This window comes from Lactuca sativa, chromosome 9 (assembly GCF_002870075.4).
Source record: "Lactuca sativa cultivar Salinas chromosome 9, Lsat_Salinas_v11, whole genome shotgun sequence".
In the NCBI taxonomy this organism is placed as follows: domain Eukaryota; kingdom Viridiplantae; phylum Streptophyta; class Magnoliopsida; order Asterales; family Asteraceae; genus Lactuca; species Lactuca sativa.
Genome location: NC_056631.2, coordinates 30,385,139 through 30,407,177, shown reverse-complemented (window position 1 = coordinate 30,407,177; position 22,039 = coordinate 30,385,139). Strand labels below are relative to the sequence as shown.

Sequence of the window (22,039 nt, the reverse complement as noted above, 5' to 3'; positions counted from 1 at the left end):
AACACTAAATTGAGTTTAATAATACTCGGATCATGTCTGGCATCCCTAATATTCACAGTTAAAAAAGAACTTTTTATTTATGCTTATTTTAAAAAACAGAGTATTCTTTATATACCAGAATTTGTCTCGTAAAAAGTATTTCCGAAGAAATGTATTTCATTGATTATTAAAACTTGGGATGTCATAACTGATACAAGAAACATAAGCATAAACAAAATCATTATCGGCCTTACAATGTCTAATGGCCTACATTTCATTTAATCTCTCATTAGATCCAAACATCAAATACCTTCGTATTGATACATATGATACAAAGAAATTGAGTGGGTCGGTTTGGGAAACCTGGTGAGTATATAAGGTTTTCACCCCATAATAATATAGTTGATATGTTTAATCATTGAACAATTAACCTGATTACCCGTCCCCATTTTCTTCTATTTTATTCTCAAAAATTTACCCTAAGGATATTTGTAATCATTGTGCTGACAGTACTGTTTCAGGGATTTCTCCGTAATACTTATCAATAGTAATTTTCTGTTCTTAAGTCCATCTCTGATTATTTTAAGTTCAAGACACCATTGCAAGGCATGGGATTTAAACTTTTTCACTTGAAAATTGACTCTTTGCTCATCCTTGCTTTATAATGCATAGAATTACATCTCCATTTCTATAATCCAGTTATGTACAAAAACTGGATCAAGAATCTCGTTATAGCTAGTAGGTTGACATATGTTGAAATGTTTGTATAAAAACCTCTATTCACTACTTCTTATTCTTCTTGATATGATTTGGTGCCCAATGATTGATCTCTTTCCTCATTATAGTAAGAGTTATCAAAATCTCCTCCTCTTGTTTCATATTCCTCTCAATTTAAGGTTGCTTCAATCATATTCTTAATATAATATTTTATCTTCTCTTCTTTCGTATCGATCATACGAAATTTGACTAACATATTTTCCTATGAACATGCCATTACCATATCAAGCATGGATCAAAAACTATCAAGCATAGTTGGAGTTGCTTCTTCTCCAACCTTTGTTTTCTCAACATTTCTAACTCTATGAAGGAAGCGGTTTTCTTATATATTTAAAATTCTGAGGAATTCACACATTAATCCTTATATAATCAATAAGAAATTAAAATTAGAGTGCATAAATTTCTCTAACTCATACCCTTAAGTTTACTACTTATTTCTTAATCCAAAAATGATGACCTAAGTTTAAGTCTAAATATTAAACTAAGTACCTAGCTCTCTTCCCCATCTTTCTCACTTGCAATCTGAACATCTCTCTCTCTCTCTCTCTCTCTCTCTCTCTCTATATATATATATATATATATATATATATATATATGTTGACGATGGAACCACTGGCGGCTACTCCTTCCATTAAGGATCTCCTCTCTTCCACCTCTAAAATCCCTTTCCCCATCTCTTGTGCCTGAAATCTATATATCTATATATATATATATATATATATATATATATATATATATATATATATATATATATATATATATATATATATATCACACTCTTCTCCACTACTGAAATCATCAGCGATAATGGTGGAACTGGTAGAACAGAACCATCGACCACTTATCTCTCTTTCCACATCTCTCTCGCTTTCACCATCAAAAATGGTTATTGATGTGATATGTTTTGGTCTATTTCCGGCAGTGGTGGAGTTGGTGACAAGGAACCATCAACCATTGAACCCCCCTCCCCCCCCCCCCCCTTCGTTTTCACATGCACAAAATTGACATCGATTTGTGATATGTTTTTGTCCATTTCAGGTCTTAGTCGTTTGTTAGGGTCTTAGTGGTGGTGGTGATTGTGAAAAATGATGGTTATGGTATATTATGTTGGTGAAATTGATGGTGGATGTGAAATGTGGGCCGTTGTGGTGAAAAACGATAGTGGTTGTGGAATGCAGTGTTGGTCGTTAAATAGGGTGGTATTTGTGGCGGTGTTGGGTATGTAGAGCCCATCTAATAAACAAATAATAAAAATATCAAAAACAAAAAATAGGGGATAAAAAAGTCATTTTTTCATGTATTTAACAGAAAAAGTTATAGGACCAAAAAGTGCAATATTTGCCAACCTCAATGCCCCTTCATCTTAAATTTTGAAAAATATGAGCAAAATGCAAAGAGACGTCAACCACAGGGACCAAAAATGTAATTTACTCCTCTTAAAAGTATAAGATATCTCTTAAAATCTATTTAATCTTGCATTGATTGATGGGTAACCTGTCATCCCATATAATAACATGAATTGGATCTCATTTGTTGAATACTATCAAGTACCAATCTCTATTATAGGATCGCATCAACATTCTTTATTGTAAAATTTTGGCAAAACATGGTTACCGATTATTTAAAGTTTCTCTCTCCAAATTATATAACCACCATAAATGATAAATAAATAAATAAACAAACACACTTTTCAGTCTCTGATTGAATATACTGCACTTTTCATATTTCATTAAAAAAAATCAATACAAAAACAATTCTTCTTGGATCATCTGCTTATTTGTTTCTATATATTCCCTAAGGCTAAGGGGACAAAAAAAAAAGGGGTAATTCACAATTTCTTTAAATCTGTAAGTAAATCCAATTCACAACTCAACTTTACCTAATGTTTTAGTTGTTGATTTTGGTATTCATTTAACAAAAGCTGTGCATATAATATCTCATTCCAAGAATCTGGTACTCCAGGAAGACACCAATGGCTGCAATCTTGAAAGTGTAATGGTGATCTTCTTTCTTCATCTGAGTAATGTTTTTTTCTATAGATTGAAGGGTGTCCATCTTTCCTAAAATCTGTCAATCTTGTAATGTTTAGATATGAAACTCGTGTTTTCATTCCTCTTAAAACCTTCTCCAATACCTTCATTTTGTCTGGATATGGTGTCAGATAGGTTGTGTTCTTAATAGGCTCCACTTCATTGTCACATTGTCCTCCTGAATTCCACTGCCCTCCTCTACATAAATATATATTATTTTATTAGATCAGTTTGATAATTTTCACAACATTTGATCATAATTGTAAATTTGTAACGTGATTTGATATCAATTTATTACCTGAAATGAGAAGCAGAATAACCACGGAAAAAGACTAAAGTTTTGCTAGGGTTTATATTGGCATCAACCCATCTTCCCCATGTTGTCATGGCTTTACGAAATGCTTCTAGAACATTGAGTTCACCATAGACATGGCTGCCTTCTTGATAATAATCTTTCCTGAAAAGTTTTGATTTTGATACTGAGAAAAAGAAAAAAGAAACTTTTGGTGGAATAAAGATTGAAGATAAGACATACCCTTTTGCGGTTTTTTCATGAGTCCACCAATGACCAGTGTTGAAAACAACAATGTCGGCGTTTTTGTATTGATCTGCAGAAGTACCAATTAAATCGAGGCGTAGGGTTTCCTTTTTTGCTCCATTTTTGTCTTTTGTTTCGGATTCTCTAACAATGAATGGAGCCACAAAGAATTCGACTGTACAATCATAATCCTAGAAGTCCAGAACGAAAGAAAACTAAGAATGTTGATCGAAATTACAATCATTAGTGAAAAGTTTAACATGAATGGAGCATACCTTGAATACAAACGAATAAGAAGGTTCTGATCTAAAATGGTGTCTTCCTGAAGCTTCGTAAACTTTTGTTTGATCTTTAATGGAGTTTCTTAGAATACATATCAATGATTCCCACATGTTTCTGTTCAATGAATCGCCAACAAAAACTAATCGTTTTCCTCTCAATAGCTGCAGCATTCGGCTTCCATCTAACCTGTACAAATAGTTTCATAAAACATTTAAGACTTCACTATGATAACACCATTGAAGTCAAATTTGACAGCAAAATTTAAAGCACACGCCATTTTAGATATATCAAGTAACTTTTTATGGATTAGAATGGTCAAAATCAAAAAGAATATGGTTGTTGAGTGTAATTGAAACAAAATCTATAAAAAGGACTATGGTTGTTGAGTGTAATTGAAGCAAAATCTATCAATTAATGATGTTATAAAGTACGATAAATTAGCAACAAGAACGTGTAACAAATGAAATTGGGGGTTTTGACTATAAACACCGCATACCTGGGTAACGTGCAAGCTTTAGGCTTCCATTTAAGCATCTGAAATCCTTTATCAGGCCTACCATTTACGAAACAGTTAAATTGCTCATCGATCAATGAACATGAACCCGGTTTGTACAATGGATATGATTCATCTCTCACCCAATTCCCATCAAACAGGTTACAGTTTGACAAATTCTTCACCAAATCCTCAACCCCCGGTTTCGCTAACCTTCCTGTATTCGTTCCATTATTCCCTCCTTTATTCACTACAGAAGAAGTGGAATTCGCACTTCCGTTACTGTTTTCCGGCATCGATTTTAGGATCCCCGAACTAGATTTCGCTCCATTTTGGGTAGCATTTTTGAGGGTTTCCAAAGACTGTTTTGGTTTTGTTTGCGTAGTCTGATTTGAAACAGGTTGAGACGGAGGAGTCCGAATCGTTGTCTGATTCGTCTTCATAGATTCAACTTTATCACGAACACCTCCAGTTCGTGTCTGATTTGGAGCAATCGGTGGATGATTATTCACTGTCGGTGCTTCACTGTTTGCACTTCTAGATCCAGCAACAGTACCACTCGAACTGGATGTAGAAACCGTGGAATTCTGATTCGATTGTGTAGAATTTGAATTGAAAAGGAAAGAATAAATGGAAGAGAATTGGGATCTAATACCACCATCAGAAGAAGAACTAGCTGTACCATTGGGTTGCAAATTTGTACTACCACTACTCCTACTACTAGAGATCCCAAAGCTTGAACCACTGAAGATATTCGAGAACCATGGAGAAGAAGGATTAGATGAAGGATTAAAAGCCAGAAAAACAGTAAGAGCAACAAATACAGCCATAAATACATAAGCAAAAGCCCTAGTCCTTTTGGTTTTAAAAGAGAATATCTTCGTAAACTTGAAATCCGACACCACAGCTCCTCCATTAACGGGCATATACTTGGTTGATTCCGCCATGGAACTGGAACAACACCCAACCAAAAGCAGAAATCAGTAAATTTCAGTGTTTGAGAGACAAAAGTAGAGAGAGAAAGGATGAGAACGTAGTCCCGTGAGTGTTGTTTCTAGAGAGAGAAGATGATTATGGCAATGAGTGTGTGTTGTGGTGTGAATACCGGTAATTACTAATGCTGGATTTTAAATATTCATTTAATATCAACATTCTTCTAGTGTACAGGATTCGAATTAAGGCTTGGAAATGATTGGATTTACAGGAATGCCACTGTATGTCACATTCCACCAATTCCGCGTTGCATCATGTTATCTACTTGCTATTTAGACGCGGCAAAGTGTAGTTTGTAACTTTGTATTTGATTACATATATGTAATCATGTATTTTATTTTATTTTATTTATCTTGATGTAAAGTAACAATATAATAGTTTAATCTTTTTCTTTTATATTTTTTGACCTAGGATTTTTTTCTAAAACAGAATTATTACAACTAGTTTGATAATTTTTAAACGTGTACTTTTTGTTTCAAGATATACTAAATTTATATATTATTAAATCAGTAATATTGGAGAATTTAATTAAAAAGGATAAATATCTTCTTGTAAAGCACATAGCATCATCGTATATTATTAAAATTCTATCAGCTGGCCATCAAACTACTTGCTAAAAGGAAAGTCTAATAAGATGTGATATAAAAATGTAGGTTATGTAATAGATTAAGAGTTAATCACAAAAAATAACAAAAAAAAAGGCAACGGGATAACTTCAAATAAATATGTTCAATATTTATCGTAAATATCATTTATTTTGTGGAAAACACACGTAATTGTTTTCTTAATATTCAAATAAAATAAGGTTCTTTATGCGATAACAATTCACAAATCACAAAATCTTTATTTTAAGTTTTTTTCTAACTTGTTTTGTTCTAAATACATACACATTTATTAAGAGCGTCTCTAGTAAAAGTAGTTTTGAAATGTTAAATATTAATCATCAATCTTAAAATTAACTTTTATTATTAGAGTGGTTGTTTTTTTGGTCAATAAAACAAAAAGGTTGGATTGTACTAAATGTTTTTTTGTAATTTATGTTCAGCGCAATTAACCATTTTAATTATTAATTAATAATGTTCTATTTTATATTTTTATAGTACTTTACCTTTAAAATTTTATTATTTTTTGACTGATTTTTGAGTAATGATTTTTTTGTCATTTTAAGCTTTATTATTTTATATTAAACTCACAAATGATATATTTATCATTTTTTATTTTTATGATATAAATATAATAATTTTATCAATTTTTGATTTTTTAATAATAAAAAAAAACAGTATATTTATCTTTGTTTGTATGTCACATTTTTATGTCTATAAAAAAACATTGTTGGTATTATTGTCGACATGATCGAGAAATATTACGTGTATCATTTAATATCATGATATAAGGTAAAACAAAATATAAACTTTAAATTTAGTAACAGTATGATGTTTTAGTTTTATTTGCAATATATTATTTTTATTTAAAGTTATTATCAAATCTTTTATAAATATCACATATGCTTAAAAGTAATAAATTATATGGGAAGGTTTTTTAATATTTTATAGAAATAAGAATAAATTAGTTGATTTTTTAAAAATTAAAAATGGTAACTATATGGATTGTAGTGGCATGATAATACATGCGAGAAAAATATGGTGAATAACTCTTTAATCCATTTTTAATCCTGATTAGAGGTGTCAATGGGTCGATCTGGGTTGGGTTCGGGTTCAACCCATTTAATAATATTGGGTTGAAAATTTCAATCCAACCCAACCTATTTATTTAAATTGGTGATATTTCCAACCAAACCCAATCTTTTAGATAAAGGAGTTGTCATCGGGTTGACATTGTTATGTAGTTTTTCCAGGGGCAGAGGTTATATAGGGTCAGGGGGGCTGTGGCCCCCTCTATTTTTTATATATATATAGCCTTTATGTATTAAAAAAGTTACATATTATGTCCAAATCTATAAAATTTACTTTCCCCCCCCCCCCTCCGTTCTTCAATTTTTATACATATTTTATTTTCGGCCCCCCCTAATCGAAACTTCAAGCTCTGCCCCTGAGTTTTTCTAACCCAACATGTTAAATAAATGGGTTAAACTTAAGTTAACCCATCTAAAATCAATTAAATAAATATTATAATTAAATATTATACCATTTAAATTATAAAACGTAAATAAACCATCATAATTATGACAAAAGTACAATCCTAATTCATATATACAAATAAATTGTTCAAATAACATTAAAAATATTTTATTTCATAGTGATTTTGGAGAGTGATCAGTATTATCGACGTTAAAAAAAGGATGAAAATTATGATTGAATTTTATTAAACATAGATAATAATAATAATGCAACATTATAATTTACAAATTAATACTTTGATTAATACATGATAATATTTAAATAATATTAAATTATATATATATATATGTGTGTGTGTGTGTGCGGATATCGTATGCTATGAGAATGATAAAGAAAATATGTTGTTGATAATATAAATACGTTCAATCTTACATAACTATTGTTATTAACACACATTCTCACTAATTAAATCGTCTACAAGATTATTATACACTTATTATTTTTTTTTTATTTCTGTCAGAATCTTGTCAGAATGTTTTAGTGGGTCGTATATATATATATATATATATATATATATATATATATATATATATATATATATATATATATATATATATATATATATATATAAGTTAAATGGGTTGACGGGTTAATAATTTTTATCCAATCCAACCTATTTAATTAAATGGGTTAGACGAGTTGACTCATTAATTTTGGGTAAGGTCCGGGTGGGGTTGGCGTGTTGGATCGCTTTTTGCGAGCTCTAATCCTAATACTATTTACTCTATATGGTTGTTAAGGTTCATCTATAGTGACTTCAGGATATGGGGTATAGCTTCTGGAAGTCCTGTTACAAGGATTAGTTTACGTATGAAAACTGGTCTGAGAACCCTCTAAAAAAATGATCAATAATTAAAAATGAATTAAATTAATAATATTATGTTTGATAAATTGATTAGACAATGATCGCGAAAAATAAACTACCATTTGTAAAATTGAAATTCAAACAGGCTCCATAGATGTTTCCAATGACAACACGTTATGTTACTAGAAAGAAATTAAACTAAAAAGTAAAAAAAGTAAAAGAAACAACTTTGTGATAAACGATTTTTCTGGCGAAAGATATGCCTCTTCATAAGCCTTTCCGATATGGTCGAGATCTTCGTGCGTGAAAGCTGACGTGGAAGCGATGTCCATGTGTGAATACCGCCCTCAAGATGCGTAAGGGTGGTACGGATTGGAGCTGGTCACGGCTTGTCGCGACCTATCAAACTATTTCTCCTCAAAAGGTCAAAAATGATACTGTTTAGTGCATTTTCCATATTAAAAAAATATTTTTCAAATTTAAACCACACTTTCCTTATAAATACCAACTATTTTATACACAATTCACACTACAAAAACAGACAACATCTTTCTATTTTCTCATCTTTTTTTCAAATTATGGATCCAAGTCAAAATACCCCATCCATCTCAAACACTCCAAATAATCTATATGCAAATATTGGTTACATGCAAATGTTAAGATCTTCAATCCAACAACAACCTCTATTCACCAACTTTCCATACCCCTCAAACTAATATCAACAACAAAGACCACAACAATTCATTCAACCACAATTCCAAGCTTTTCAACAACAACATTCTCAACAATTTCAATCCCAATCTTCTCAACCTCAACAATTCCAAACACAACTATCTTACGTCTCATTTTCTCAACCCCAACCTATAAATCTCGACAATGATAGCGATGAAATGGTCCAAGAAACACAACCACCATCTAGAAGAAGACAACAGAAAGGAAAAGGCAAAAAGAGGGCTATGGGTTGGAGCGAAGACGAGGAGAAAGCTTTAGCAAAAGCTTGGATTTTCATATCGTGTAACTCGAAAACCGACTACTCGCAATCGAAAAAAAGTTTTTGGAATTGTGTTTTGGCCCACTTTCACTCGCTATTAGGAAGGCGGACGGAACTGGCGGACGATGCAGTCAACGGAAAATGGTGTGACTGACGAGCGGCTTGCACCAAATTTAACAGCATATTTGATAATCTTAAAAATATGCACAAAAGTGGTAGCAACGTTTTCAATATTATATCAATTGTATGCTACCAATACAAGGTTATCAACGACGATAAACCATTCGGCTACCAAAAAGTGTGGTACATTTGTCATAAGGGTCCAAAATGGGTCCTTAATCCGGAGATGTCGCATTCGGATTCGACCACCGGCTCCAACAAAAGGGCAAGAACTTTCGAGCCGGATGTGGGATTTGGCCTCAACCTTAATGATGACTTCGACGACACCGAGGGGAGGGCCTATCGAAAGTCCAACTTCGTCGACCACCGAGAAAGGACAAAGCTAAACAGGCAGCGTCTTCATCTGGAAAAGCGAGTAGTGAGAACGTACTTGCAGAATAAATAGACAAAACTCTACTTTTTCTTGAAAAGAAAAATATGAATCAACGGAGGAAGTGCGTCACCGAAAAATAACACCCGCCGATCTTCAAATTATAAACACAAAGCCCTAATCAGATCTCGACCTGAAAAATCTACCTACGTTTTAAAAATTCAACAACAAGTTTGCAAAAAATATGCAATTAGATTCTAAGGTGTTTTTTTAATTTATGTTTTATTTTCTATGTTTTTTAGTAATTTATGATTAAATTTCTATATTTTTATGTTTTTTTAATAATTTATGTTTTAAATTTCTATATGTTTTAAGTAATGTAATGGTTTTTAAGTAATGTAAAATATTTATTTATGTTTAATAATTGTGTTTTTTACTTAATATAATTATATATATATATATATATATATATATATATATATATATATATATATATATATATATATATATATATGAAGTGGGAACCATTTCCAATGGAAAATAATATAGTAGTGAATATGTAGTGGAGATGAGGTGATGCAGATTTGACAATGCTTTTCTAGTGGGTTGGTAGTAATCATACCCATTAACCTAATAATGTTGATCATTATTGGGAATTTGTGATCAAACAATATGAGGGTTGTCTTTCTTTGTATATGTGTTTTCTTTCCGCTCGCATAGTTTCCTTCCAATTGCTCATTGTTTTTCTGGATAAAAAAGGCGTAATAGTGCAATTGTGACATCCCTTATTTTCCGGAAACAAAAAAAAAAACTTTTTCTTTACGTTTTCAAAAACCATAACATCTTTGTTTGCGGAAAATCTCAGTACAATAGAACATTTTGCGGAAATTGTTTCGTTTTATTAGAATATCTTGAGTAAATATGTTGTTTCAAAATACAAAAATTCTAAGAATGTCATAATCAATACACAAGATATATTACAACGTAAAGTCATACAGTCGTGAACACTATTACAGGTCGTCTCTTAATCACTCGACATCCTAATCAAGTTTTAGCAGCTTTAACTCTGTTACATGTGATGCAGATAATTTAAGTGGCTCAGGTTTGAGAAAACTTGGTGAGACACATAGGTTTCTCAGTCCTATAATATTTTAATGATAATATATTATAACTATCAAACCTGCAAAAACCAGTTGTTACCAAACAATGTAACATAGATATCTTATAAGACAATCTACCATTAGTTACTTATCTCGTCGGTCCTCACATACTGATCCTATAACAGTGATCTTATGAGATCTATCATGATGGATCACTATAAACAACGAGTTGACTTACTACTTCAGGAATTCCTTGGCAGCATACATTAGTCAATAATGACAGCCATTGGGTGATAGAGTACATCGAATTAACATACATTCCTTTTGGATCAGTATGATTCTTTAACATCACAAGACAGTTAAGTCAAGGGTGGTTATATATACTTCGCTAGATGGCTTAGACATACCTATCAATTATCTGATCACAAGTATTATCGAACAAGTTTATACCCTAAGACATACCCTATTTGGTTGTCTAAAAAGGAGGGGGGATACTAATGTAGTACTCTAGTACGCACCTGTGCCCCACCAAATCACAAGTTTAAATGAACAGAGTCCTACTATATGTCTCAATCTCACACACGCCCTTAATATGATGCTATCCAATATTCAAACTTAACTGAACTAAGTGTTCCCTTTAGGTCTTAGTGTATAACTAGACAATATTACAATACTCGTAATCAACACAATTTTCATGCCTATGTAATTTATTTACTATATAGTGTATCATAAACATTCTTTCAACTTAACTCGAACTAACCATCATTTATAAGTCTTACTTTATCACTAGACAAGACTATGATGTATGTAACCAATTTTCGAAACCATTTTTCTGGTTATACAGTACTTATTGCAATACATCATATGGTTACACTTTTATTCAACTTAATGGGATCTAAAAATCCTTTAGACATCTTATTTTAAAACTTAAACTACCCTATAATCCATGAAATCAACTTTCAATAACAACCCTATTCAGATAACACTATCATGAATCAGTGTATATATTTAACACAAAATATCGAGTATTTAATACATATTATCTTTTAAGTAATAATACTTTTCTTAATTTTATCATGTAATAATACCATATATATATATACATTTAACACGTATATAACCATATCTTGCTCAAATAGTGTATGTTATTAAATATAAATATAACAAATATTCCAGAAAATAAGCAATTAATTCATATATAAACTTTCAACCGATATTTAATACTTTTTAATAAATGATTGTAGTAAAATTATATTCATGAAAGTAACTATGCATGTAACATCCATCAATTCTACGCCAAATTTAAACTTTTTCAATCATAAATAAAACCCAATGGTATTGTTTACAGAAAATGTTTTCAAATCATTATTCAATTAGAGTGTCCCAAAAGCCATATCATAAGGATGAGGAGCGGTACGGTCACGCCTTCGCCTTGCCATGATCTCCTGAAGTACCTGAAACAATAACTGAAAACTGTAAGCCCAAGGGCTTAGTGAACTACCCCCAAAATACCAATACCACACTGATAATACCATATCAGTAATAATCAATCAATCAACATGCATACTGGGTCATCGGCCTGACTGGACCGCCCTACAGGGCCTATAGTCTAACTGAATCTATACCGAGCCTTCAGCATGACTGGACCGCCACATGGGCCTACAGTCTCCCCGGAGCGCTCATAGGGTATGTTGGCCTTCAGCACAAAGTAGGACCGCCTCAACCCAACCAACAAGAAAATAATCATGTGCGCATAACTAACATATACTGGAATATACAGACATCAAATATATTTATCTTACTGATCATCAATCATAGCAATCTCTCATAACTGGAGCACCGACCTAGCATGCCAATAACATAATAATCCCCAAGGATCATAAAAGCATAGCATATTGTCTATCTTGATTCTGATCTATCAGATCATAACCGCATATATCATATCATAACCATAACATCTAAAGGGCCGGCCTTGGTGCCTTAGTCCCTTTTAATATAGTGAGGATAACTCACCTTGCAGATGTCGACTCGGTAGATAAACTCCAACTCTCGGATCACTTGCCAAAGACTCCACCACCTATTACCATAATATGAATATACCCATATGTCCTCAACCTTACAAGGTACTCCATAAACCAACCAGTCAACCCTTGGTCAAAGTCAAAGTCCTCAGTCAAGGTCAACAGTCCATGTTGACCCTAACTCGTCGAGTTCCTTTAAGTACTTTCCCACTCGCCAAGTCACTGGGGTGACTCATCGAGTTCCTTCGGTTACGATCGAAACTCTACGGCCACTCGTCGAGTTTCCTTCATGCAACTCGACGGATATGCACGCATACATAACTTGGGTAAATCTCATCCGACTCGCCGAGTTGTTCATACCACTCGTCGAGTCTATGTCAATCTCCAACAGACTCGTCGAGTTGTTCTTCCAACTCGTCGAGTTCATGCCTATCTTCATATGACTCGCCGAGTCGACCATGCGACTCACCGAGTCCCTTTAGTCTTTTTTTCAATACAGACTCATTTGAGCCATGCAGCGGCTCCAAACTACAGATCCAAGCTTCTAAGGCATGCTTTTCACGTAAAGTTGCAAACTTTACGTCCATGCATAGCTATAAAGGCTCCAAATGTCCAATCCAAGCCCGTAATGGGGTTTCCTACCCAAGGAAGGTTTCATTCACACCCAAACCAGAAACTTTATGACTCTAGGACTTAAAAAGGGTCCAGATCTGAAGTTACAACTTCAGATCTATCCCATAGTCCACCTTATCAACTCAAAGATCCATAAAAGTCCCAAACTCAACCAAAAGAGATCTAGAAGAAGTAAAGGTGGCGACTAGATACCTCTGGAAGATGCTAACTGAGGTAGATTCTGATTCCCACACTTTCCTTGCTCCAATTCCCTTGCCTTCCAAGTTCCTTGTCTCCAAAGATCTTCCTCCCAAGCTTATTACACACACAATAGAGCACCACACGAATTAGGGTTTCTTAAGAGCTCTCAAGAACTGTAAAGAGGCCAAGGGAGGCTTAAGCCTCTTTAAATAGAGTGCAAAACCCCGGGATTTAGGGTTTCATCTGCCAGCTCCTACTCGTCGAGTCCCTTCATGGACTCGGCGAGTAGGTCACTAAACACGCGATCCCACCCCGCTGCTACTCAACGAGTAGGGCAACCAACTCATCGATTAGGTCTTAAAACCAAAGAAATTCTTATTTAAATCAATACCTGAGAATCGGGGCGTTACAATGCAATCACCTGATATAGGTGGAAGACTCGCGAGAAGTCGGCTCTTTAACTGACACTTCAAATTTTCCTTTAAAACAACCTAAACACAAATATTACTAAGTCTTAGTATTCGTTCATATTTACAATGTTTAATCATTATAATGTTTTTCTCAGATTTATCAATAATCAAAAAAAGAAATACTAACTTATAGTTGATTAGAAACAACCAGGTAAGATCTTATAAGAGGTAGGATACGTTTGGTATATAAAGATATAGTGTTTGGAAAATCCACTTTAAACACCTTACAAATCTAGCCTAGACATCATTCTCGTAAGTAGATCAATCAGTATAACAACGGGTATTATTAATAAATCTTCTTTATAAGTTCATAACAACGACTATGAACATAAATATAAGTTTTACTTAAAGCGTAGTAAGTACAACTTAACTTACTGGTTTTCTAACAAAGGTTCTGAAAGTGTTTGGGGACAGAACTTCACGCGAATCTGCAAACTTCTTTTCGTCAACTCTCTGACAACTCAGATCTTCACTAACGTACTCTATAAACCAGGAAGAATCGGACAAGAAAGAATAAAACAAGAATTCTAGAGAGAGTTCAGAGGAAATGAGCAAGGAGAGATGTAGAATTTGTCCTCTATCTATAGGGGTCTGATCACAGGGTATGCCCCAAGTTTCATACGTATCTACCGTGTATGAGTTGGGTTTTTGACATTCTTTATATCCACGTGTAGATATTTCCGATTACTACAAGTTTCATTTAGACTCCATTGGCTAACTCTCATTCTATCTCGAATTTACAAATCTATATCGAATTTGTCGTGCTCAAAGAGTAGAGACCAAGTGTCGTCCATATCTGATGCATACAAGCTTCATTCTCGACGTTCTTTATATCCACGTGTTGGTATTTCCGAGTACTACAACTTTCATTTATACGCCATTAGCTAATTCTCATTCTATCTCAAATTTACAAATATGTATCGAATTCGCCACGTTCGAAGACTAGGGACTAAGTTTTGTCCATATCTTTCGAATACAAGTCCCGTTCTTGACATTCTCTATATCAATAGATTCGTAATTTCATGGACTTCAACTTTCGTTTAGATAGTTTTGTCTAAAGGGCGATCGATCTTTATTTCGTACTCTGTGACACATATTTTTGTATTGTGTCGTTACAAAAAATTATAACTTCCTCATACGAAGTCAGATTTATGCGTTATTGTTATGAATGATATCGTATTCACCACAACTTTGAATTTCCTTTATTTACTTTGGCTAAAAAGCAACCAATCTCCTATTCACTTTTATGGTGCACATTATCGTATCAAGTTGAACACGAAACTTAGAAAAATCATAACTTCCTTATGCAAAGTCGGATTTTGGCGTTCTTTATACCCACAAAATTGTCATTACGACTACTACAACTTTAGTTAAGATTATTTATCCTAACTAATCTTTTATTTTTAATGTTATTTTATTGCTTAACGATAAATTTTATATTAAGGCTTTATACAAATATTATGCACTAATAATATTTGTTTACATATCGCATAATCGATAAATATTAATAGCTCGTAACACATATGACGAAAAATTATTTTAATCAATGATTTTAAATGTTCGATAAAATGTATAATTTTTATTATTATTATACTCTAAACGTTTAGTCCGAATTTGCGGGCATTACAATAATGTATTTTTATTTTGTACATATTTAGTTACTGGTTTTTTTTGTCGACATTCAGTCCTTATAACCGACTACTCCAGGTTAACCCAGAAAATTATTTAATTGGGTCATATAATTTTCAATTTGTACACATTCAATCATTAACGTTTTTGTACTAATTTACTCTTAATGGCCGGTTTCTTCAAGTTTTACTTCCGACATCTTACGTGTGATAATTATTAATGACGTGTTCTCATACATAACTCGTCCTTTATTTATATCAGTAACCTAATTCACAAATCAATCAAAATAATGTTGGTGCAACTGCGAGATTGTTGGATCTATATGTCTAAGAATCATTATGGAGTGATATTGCTAATAATATATGATCATACAGGCTATAGGGTCACATCTTTATCAAGTTTGCACATTTTGTATATTTATTATTAATATGATTATTAATAAATAATATTAATTCTTGTATTTTAATTAGGGAATAGTTATTTTTTTGTGAAAATAATAATTATAAGAGAGTATAACTAGTTATTATTTCATATGGTATGAACAAATAAGTCATGCACAATATTTTGGACTAGTTGGATTCTTTTGTCTTTTACTTAAAGACAAAGTTTATATTTTATAAACTTATAGTTTATAAAAATAAAAGAATTTTTCTTATAAAAATAAGCATGGCCGAAACTTAATGATGGCGTGGGAGGTTGCTTGTCAACCTTCCACCTTTTGTCTCCCATACTTCTAAAGATTACCATTATATTAGATTATTTTAATGGTTAGGCCCTACCTCTCATTGACTATATAAGAGTGTCTTATGAATGAGAAATGTGGAAGTTTTTTATCTTCTTTCTTCCCTTTTTCTTCTATCTAAAACTGTAAGTATGAAGGAGCTCCAAACCTTTGAAGTTTGGTGCTTTACTTTGGTGTTTAGAAGACCTCTTGAGTTGTTCCCTTTAGTGCTTAATTGAATTAAACACTTAAAGGCTTAAGATACCCAAGAATACAAGAATGAACTAGCATTCCAAGTGTCTTACTCTTGATGGTGGATACTTGTAGATAAATCATACACTTTGATTTTTGTTATCTTCATCAACACCCCAAAACCAAGTAGGTTAAAAGGTTTCAAAGGTTATCTCTAAAACATCATATGGTTGGTTTTATTTCATTCTAATATCTATAAATGGATCCATGATGGTTTGTTTTTGTTATGAACTAAAAATAAATTTGTTATTTTTAAAGTCTTCCATTGCTGGTTTTTTATGAAAAAACAAACTTATATTTCATATCAAAACCCAACAGTGGTATCAGAGCCATCTTTTATATGTTAGAATGATTTTTTATATTTGATAATCTTTGGTTTTTGGAAAACAAGCATGGATTTCTTTTGGTTAAGAAAAATTCATATTTGTCTTCCTTGGCAACTTCTTGGTTAAAATTGTTTATTTTTATATATAACAATTTTTCATGCATTTTGGTTATATAAAAGTTGCCTTAGAAAAAACAAAGAGTTGTTTGTTATTATATTTGATATGTTGTTATGTATAAACAAGCCATTTGGACATTTGTGTTGTGTTTGGTTGATATTTATTTATTCATAAGATGTAAAAGATAAATATGTATTTTTCATTTGTTGATTTGTTGTAATAAATTAGTTAGACTAGTTGTATTTATTTTTAAATATAACAAGATGAATAAATTACCACTTTGAAGATGAATTAACTACTTAAGACCATAATCCCAATCATGAGCTTCTACTCTTGGTTTTTGGGCTTAATTATAGTCTTAATGGTTTAAGTGTTGCAACTTTCACAACATGAAGACTTGAAGTCCTTTTACAAGCAAGAGTTGACTTGGCAAGTGGGAGCTTGAAGATCTTTTGAAGTGTCTCTTAAGTCCTTTAGGAAATACTTAATAATTCTTGTGATGGCTCACAAAAATTATTACTAGACATGGCTTGGTTTATACACATTATAATGTATGTTTGTGATGTTTATTTTATGTTAAATGCATGTTATGCTTTATGTATGCAAATGGTTTTTACATATCAAACAATATTTTTTCATAAGATAATATCACTTAGAGTTTGAGTAAAAAATATTTAAAAGATAACATAAGATGTTTATAAATGGATATTAATAAAATAGTTTTACTGGTTACCGGATACCAATTTACCGATTAAAACTCAATTTTTTGTTGAAAATAGTTTATTGTAAAACTTATAAATACCCAACTTTAAAATATTTGAAATGGTTTAAAAGATGTTTAAACTTTGTATAAACACCATGTATTTATAATAAATAAGGAGTTTTTATTAAAAAGACAAATTGGTTTATAGCGTTATAACGGCAAATAATAAAACTAATAATTATTTTTTTGCGTCGAAACTTAATATATGATATTGGTGTTTTAAACATAACGCGGCATGTTTATATTATGTTTTATGCATGCTATATGAGATTTAAAACATAAGTATCATTACCCAAGTTTTGATTTATCAAAATATGATTTTTATCATAAGATGCATAAAATTGATTTTATAAAATAAAATGACTTTATTCTATAAATTCATGAAATCATAAGTTTTTTATTGTTAAAATGAGATTTAAAATAGTGATTTTATAACTCATCCAAAACTCCAAGTCGTAAGCATAAAATAAAGTTTTATTAAGACTGTTATCGGTTCTTAAAACCGATCTACAACTAAACTTTAAAATAATGGATTTTAGTTTATAATTGATCACAGTTAATGGCAAATAAAATGAAATTTTATTTGGCACCTAAAGAACCTCATAACAAGTGATGTGAATTTTACAAATGGGTACATGAATTGTTGGATGCATGTAATATTCATGAGACCATGTTTTTATAAATTATAATTGTAAAACATATATAAACCTTTATTTTCAAAACTTCAAATCTATGCAATCCATTTAAAATTCACTTGGGATTTTTATGCAGTTCATATGGATTTTAGGGTCATCTTATTCATTTGAGTTGTCAAAAATAGTCAAGGTGTTTTTGTATTTGCTTATGGGATAAAGGTCACCTAACCATTTGTGAAATAGAACTCATGTGTTTTTTAAATGGATGATTTGATCAATTTGTTATGTGATAAAGATCACCTAAGCATAAGAGTTTTGAGGCATAGATGGGATAAACTTGTCAAGCTAAACAATAGTTGTTTAAGATCCCATAATCTATGAGTTAATGCAATTGGTAATCGCTACCTACCGTGTTTGATTAAGTTTATGGGATAAAGGTCATCTAACCATTTACTTGTTTCGTTACTTGGATACTAGACTTTAATAAATTAATGTTTTAAGAACCAATATAAGGTATTAATTTTTAAAGACTAAATATTGAAAATACTAAATGAAACTTTGTTAAATTTTGTTGATAACTGTTAATAATTTTACGTCCTGCAAAAACCAAACACTTCAAGAGTATTTGGATTGGGATGCTTTGAAACCAAAGCCTTGGTCTTCTTTTATAAGTCTAGAGACCTCTCAAGATTTCACCCTTATATCAATGTGGGATGGGAACCACTATTCAGTCTTTAGCCAAAACTCAACAAGATGGTCCAACATCTAGGGTTCATGGTAAGAAGAAGGCACGTCATCTAGGTTAAGGGAATGAAGATGGACCTAGTCTCAAGGCTTGACGTTTTTCATGATTTTTTTTTACTTTTTATTCTTTAATGGTGTTTCTTTTCTATGCGTTTTTAAATAAGGATTTTTAATGTCTGTTATAGTTCTCATCATCTATATTTGTGTGTAACCAATTAATGGATATTATGTTGGATGTCTAAGATGCCAAATAATGGGTATCATGTCAAAGATATGAAAAAATATGAGTTATAATTTCATTACTCTACATAGAAAGCATTTCGGTCATCTAAGATTAAGGAGTTGATGTGTTAAATATGATTAGCGTGAATGCATCTTAGGGGGTGTGGGTGATTTTGAAGAACTTTTCAATGAGAATTGACTTATGAAATTCAGTTTTGAATCCTAAATTTTCGGCACTATCTTGGATCTTTTCCCCTATATCTCCTCTCTTATCTCCAAATCCTACACCTTGTTACATCCTTTCAACTGTTGTGCCTTTTTTGTTATCGACTGTTGCCACAGATTGACCAGAAAAGGTTATACTTTGTTTCTGTTTTTGACATAAAGACATTTTAGTCTCAATGCTTATGCAATGTGAACTTTAATTTATTCTTATTTTTCTAAATACTCCTATGTTTACACCTAACCTTAGGAAAATTCCAGATGAATTGATAGGCAACAAGCCTTAGATGGATAAATTTTTCACCATGTATGTTTCGTTTAGTGTGACAGAATGAATACACAATGTTTTCTTAAAGATTTACAAATTGCAACCTAACAACACATGAATTATCTTGGTGTTTACAAAGACATGAGTATCAAATGGTTTATATGAGTTCTTTTAAGGGACTTTAAAATTTGTATTTGCAACAACAGTTTTAAGAATATCTATGAGGATTAGAGGTGTGTACCAAACTCTCTATCATAGTCTTGCGTTATTCGATCATCTATAATATTTCTCCATGTATTTAAACTATTTATCTATAGTTTATACTCATAGAAGTTTCCTAAGTGATTGGCATTTCGTTTCAACAGAATGAATCTAAGAGAAGATTTAAGTTATTTTTACTTTATTTATAGACTTTTCCAATTTCAAGATTCCTAAGTTCGTTATAGACTTTTCCAATTTCAAGATTCCTAAGTTCGTGTAAGGTGATATTACAAAATGACCACTTTTTGGAAATTATTACAAAATAACTAGTTTTAGGAATTTATTACAAAATAACCATTTTTTGGATATTTATTAAAAAATGACCATCATTTTTGTGACAAATCTTCTTTTTCTGGAAATTGTTTTCCCAATGGCTCCCATCATAAACCCATCCATACTCCTTAAGATTTTATAGTTGAACCATCAACCAACCTATTTATTAGTCCACAATTCAAATACTCGATTTGATGACATTACATACAATCTGATTGTTGATATTGAATCTATGTATGTGGGGAAGATGTACATGCCAAATGCTTTGCCTATATGAGAAAGTGAAGGAAAGATGGAATAACTCAATCATTTTTTAAGTGAATTGCAAAATAATGCACATAAAGTATTATTCGGTCATAAATGCAATTATAGGTAAAGTTATATGCATAATACACATTGTTTAAATATATGCACTTTGTTGTTTTGTGTATTTAATTTATTATGTCTAAGATTGCTTATATGGGATGCTTGAATGTTTCTTTTAGAAATATTTTTTTTATAATTTATCAAAAAAGAATTTATTAGCTCTAAAGATAAAATAAAAATAAAAAAAAAAAAAAAAAAACCATATTAATGGGCTCAACTCAAATATTCATTTTTTACATGGTTCCGACTACATAGCAAATTCTTCAAAATTAGTTGAGTTAATATTAGCGGCAAATGATAATGACTATTTGAATTCATTAGTTTTCTCTAAAATAAATATTTCTATGTGTGTAATTGAGCCAGTTGAGTTTGTTCAAAAATCGACTGTAAAAGAGGTTAATGAACTTCAATACAAGAAACAACAATGTATTTTCATTGTACATTTAAATTTATTACACAGTCCACATCAACGGTTTTACTTCCATACTCAAACATGGAAAACCAGCCTAGATAGCCATCAAAACCTGACATTAACCATACGTGACGAATAATGAATTGATTAATTTCTTGATATTGCTTTATTTGGATTACTGATGAAGGAAAACCATAATTTATTGTGAGAAAAAGTTCAAATACTTGTTATGGTTATGTTCGCTATAGGTCTTACATACGAGTGTTTTTTTGTATTAATTTCAAAGTGTTAAATACAACAAATAGGAACATACTTCCATTTATTTGTCATTTATAACATCATACTTCCATTTTCCGCTACTATGATATTGTACTTATAGTTTTTGTCTTATAGGCACGTTGTATTTTTAAAAAATATATATATATACTTAATTTATAACATTATACATTCATCCATTTTAAAATAACCCTTTAAAATACCTAAATTACCCATTACAGGTCGTGCTTAGCACGGATCATAGAAATTTACTAGTATATACTATATAATAGTCATGTAATGTTATATTCTCATCTTTGTTCGTTATTTTATTGATTAGCTTTTATAAAGTTTTAAAAGACATAGTATTGGGTTGACCAATTGAACCGCCAAAGGTTTTTTATCTTTACAAACAAAATTATACGTTGTATATAAAACAAAAGAAAAACAAAATAGTATACAAATCTACTAAAATACAAGTCGATGATAAAGTGTAAAATGTAGATCATATAAACAAGTTAAACTTGTGTCCACATAAAATATTACTTGTAATCATTAAGGTGTTTTATTGAATATCAATGAAATTCCTAAGACGCGTAATGGCTGAGATGTAATTTTGTGTATCCGCGTGGGCATTTTGGAACACAAGTTGG

General features: G+C 31.5%; 1 protein-coding gene across 1 annotated transcript; it reads right to left on the bottom strand.

Annotated features, from left to right (window-relative positions):
* Window positions 1–2,454: 2,454 nt before the first annotated feature.
* Window positions 2,455–5,216, bottom strand: LOC111878633 (protein trichome birefringence). The gene is made up of 5 exons (XM_023875143.2): window positions 4,103–5,216; window positions 3,600–3,792; window positions 3,322–3,515; window positions 3,085–3,243; window positions 2,455–2,984 (listed from the first exon to the last, which is right to left on the bottom strand). The coding sequence occupies exons 1-5, from the start codon at window positions 5,044–5,046 to the stop codon at window positions 2,636–2,638; spliced, it is 1,839 nt and encodes a 612-aa protein (XP_023730911.1). The 5' UTR covers window positions 5,047–5,216; the 3' UTR covers window positions 2,455–2,635.
* Between the last annotated feature and the right edge of the window lie 16,823 nt (window positions 5,217–22,039).

Excerpts from the sequence above, each read along its gene's own strand:
- LOC111878633 (XM_023875143.2), bottom strand. The coding sequence starts at position 5,046 with ATGGCGGAATCAACCAAGTATATGCCCGTTAATGGAGGAGCTGTGGTG. Across the intron at positions 3,793-4,102 it reads AAAGCTTGCACGTTACCCAG|GTTAGATGGAAGCCGAATGC; the intron begins GTATGCGGTGTT and ends CTATTTGTACAG. Across the intron at positions 3,516-3,599 it reads CTTATTCGTTTGTATTCAAG|GATTATGATTGTACAGTCGA; the intron begins GTATGCTCCATT and ends CTGGACTTCTAG.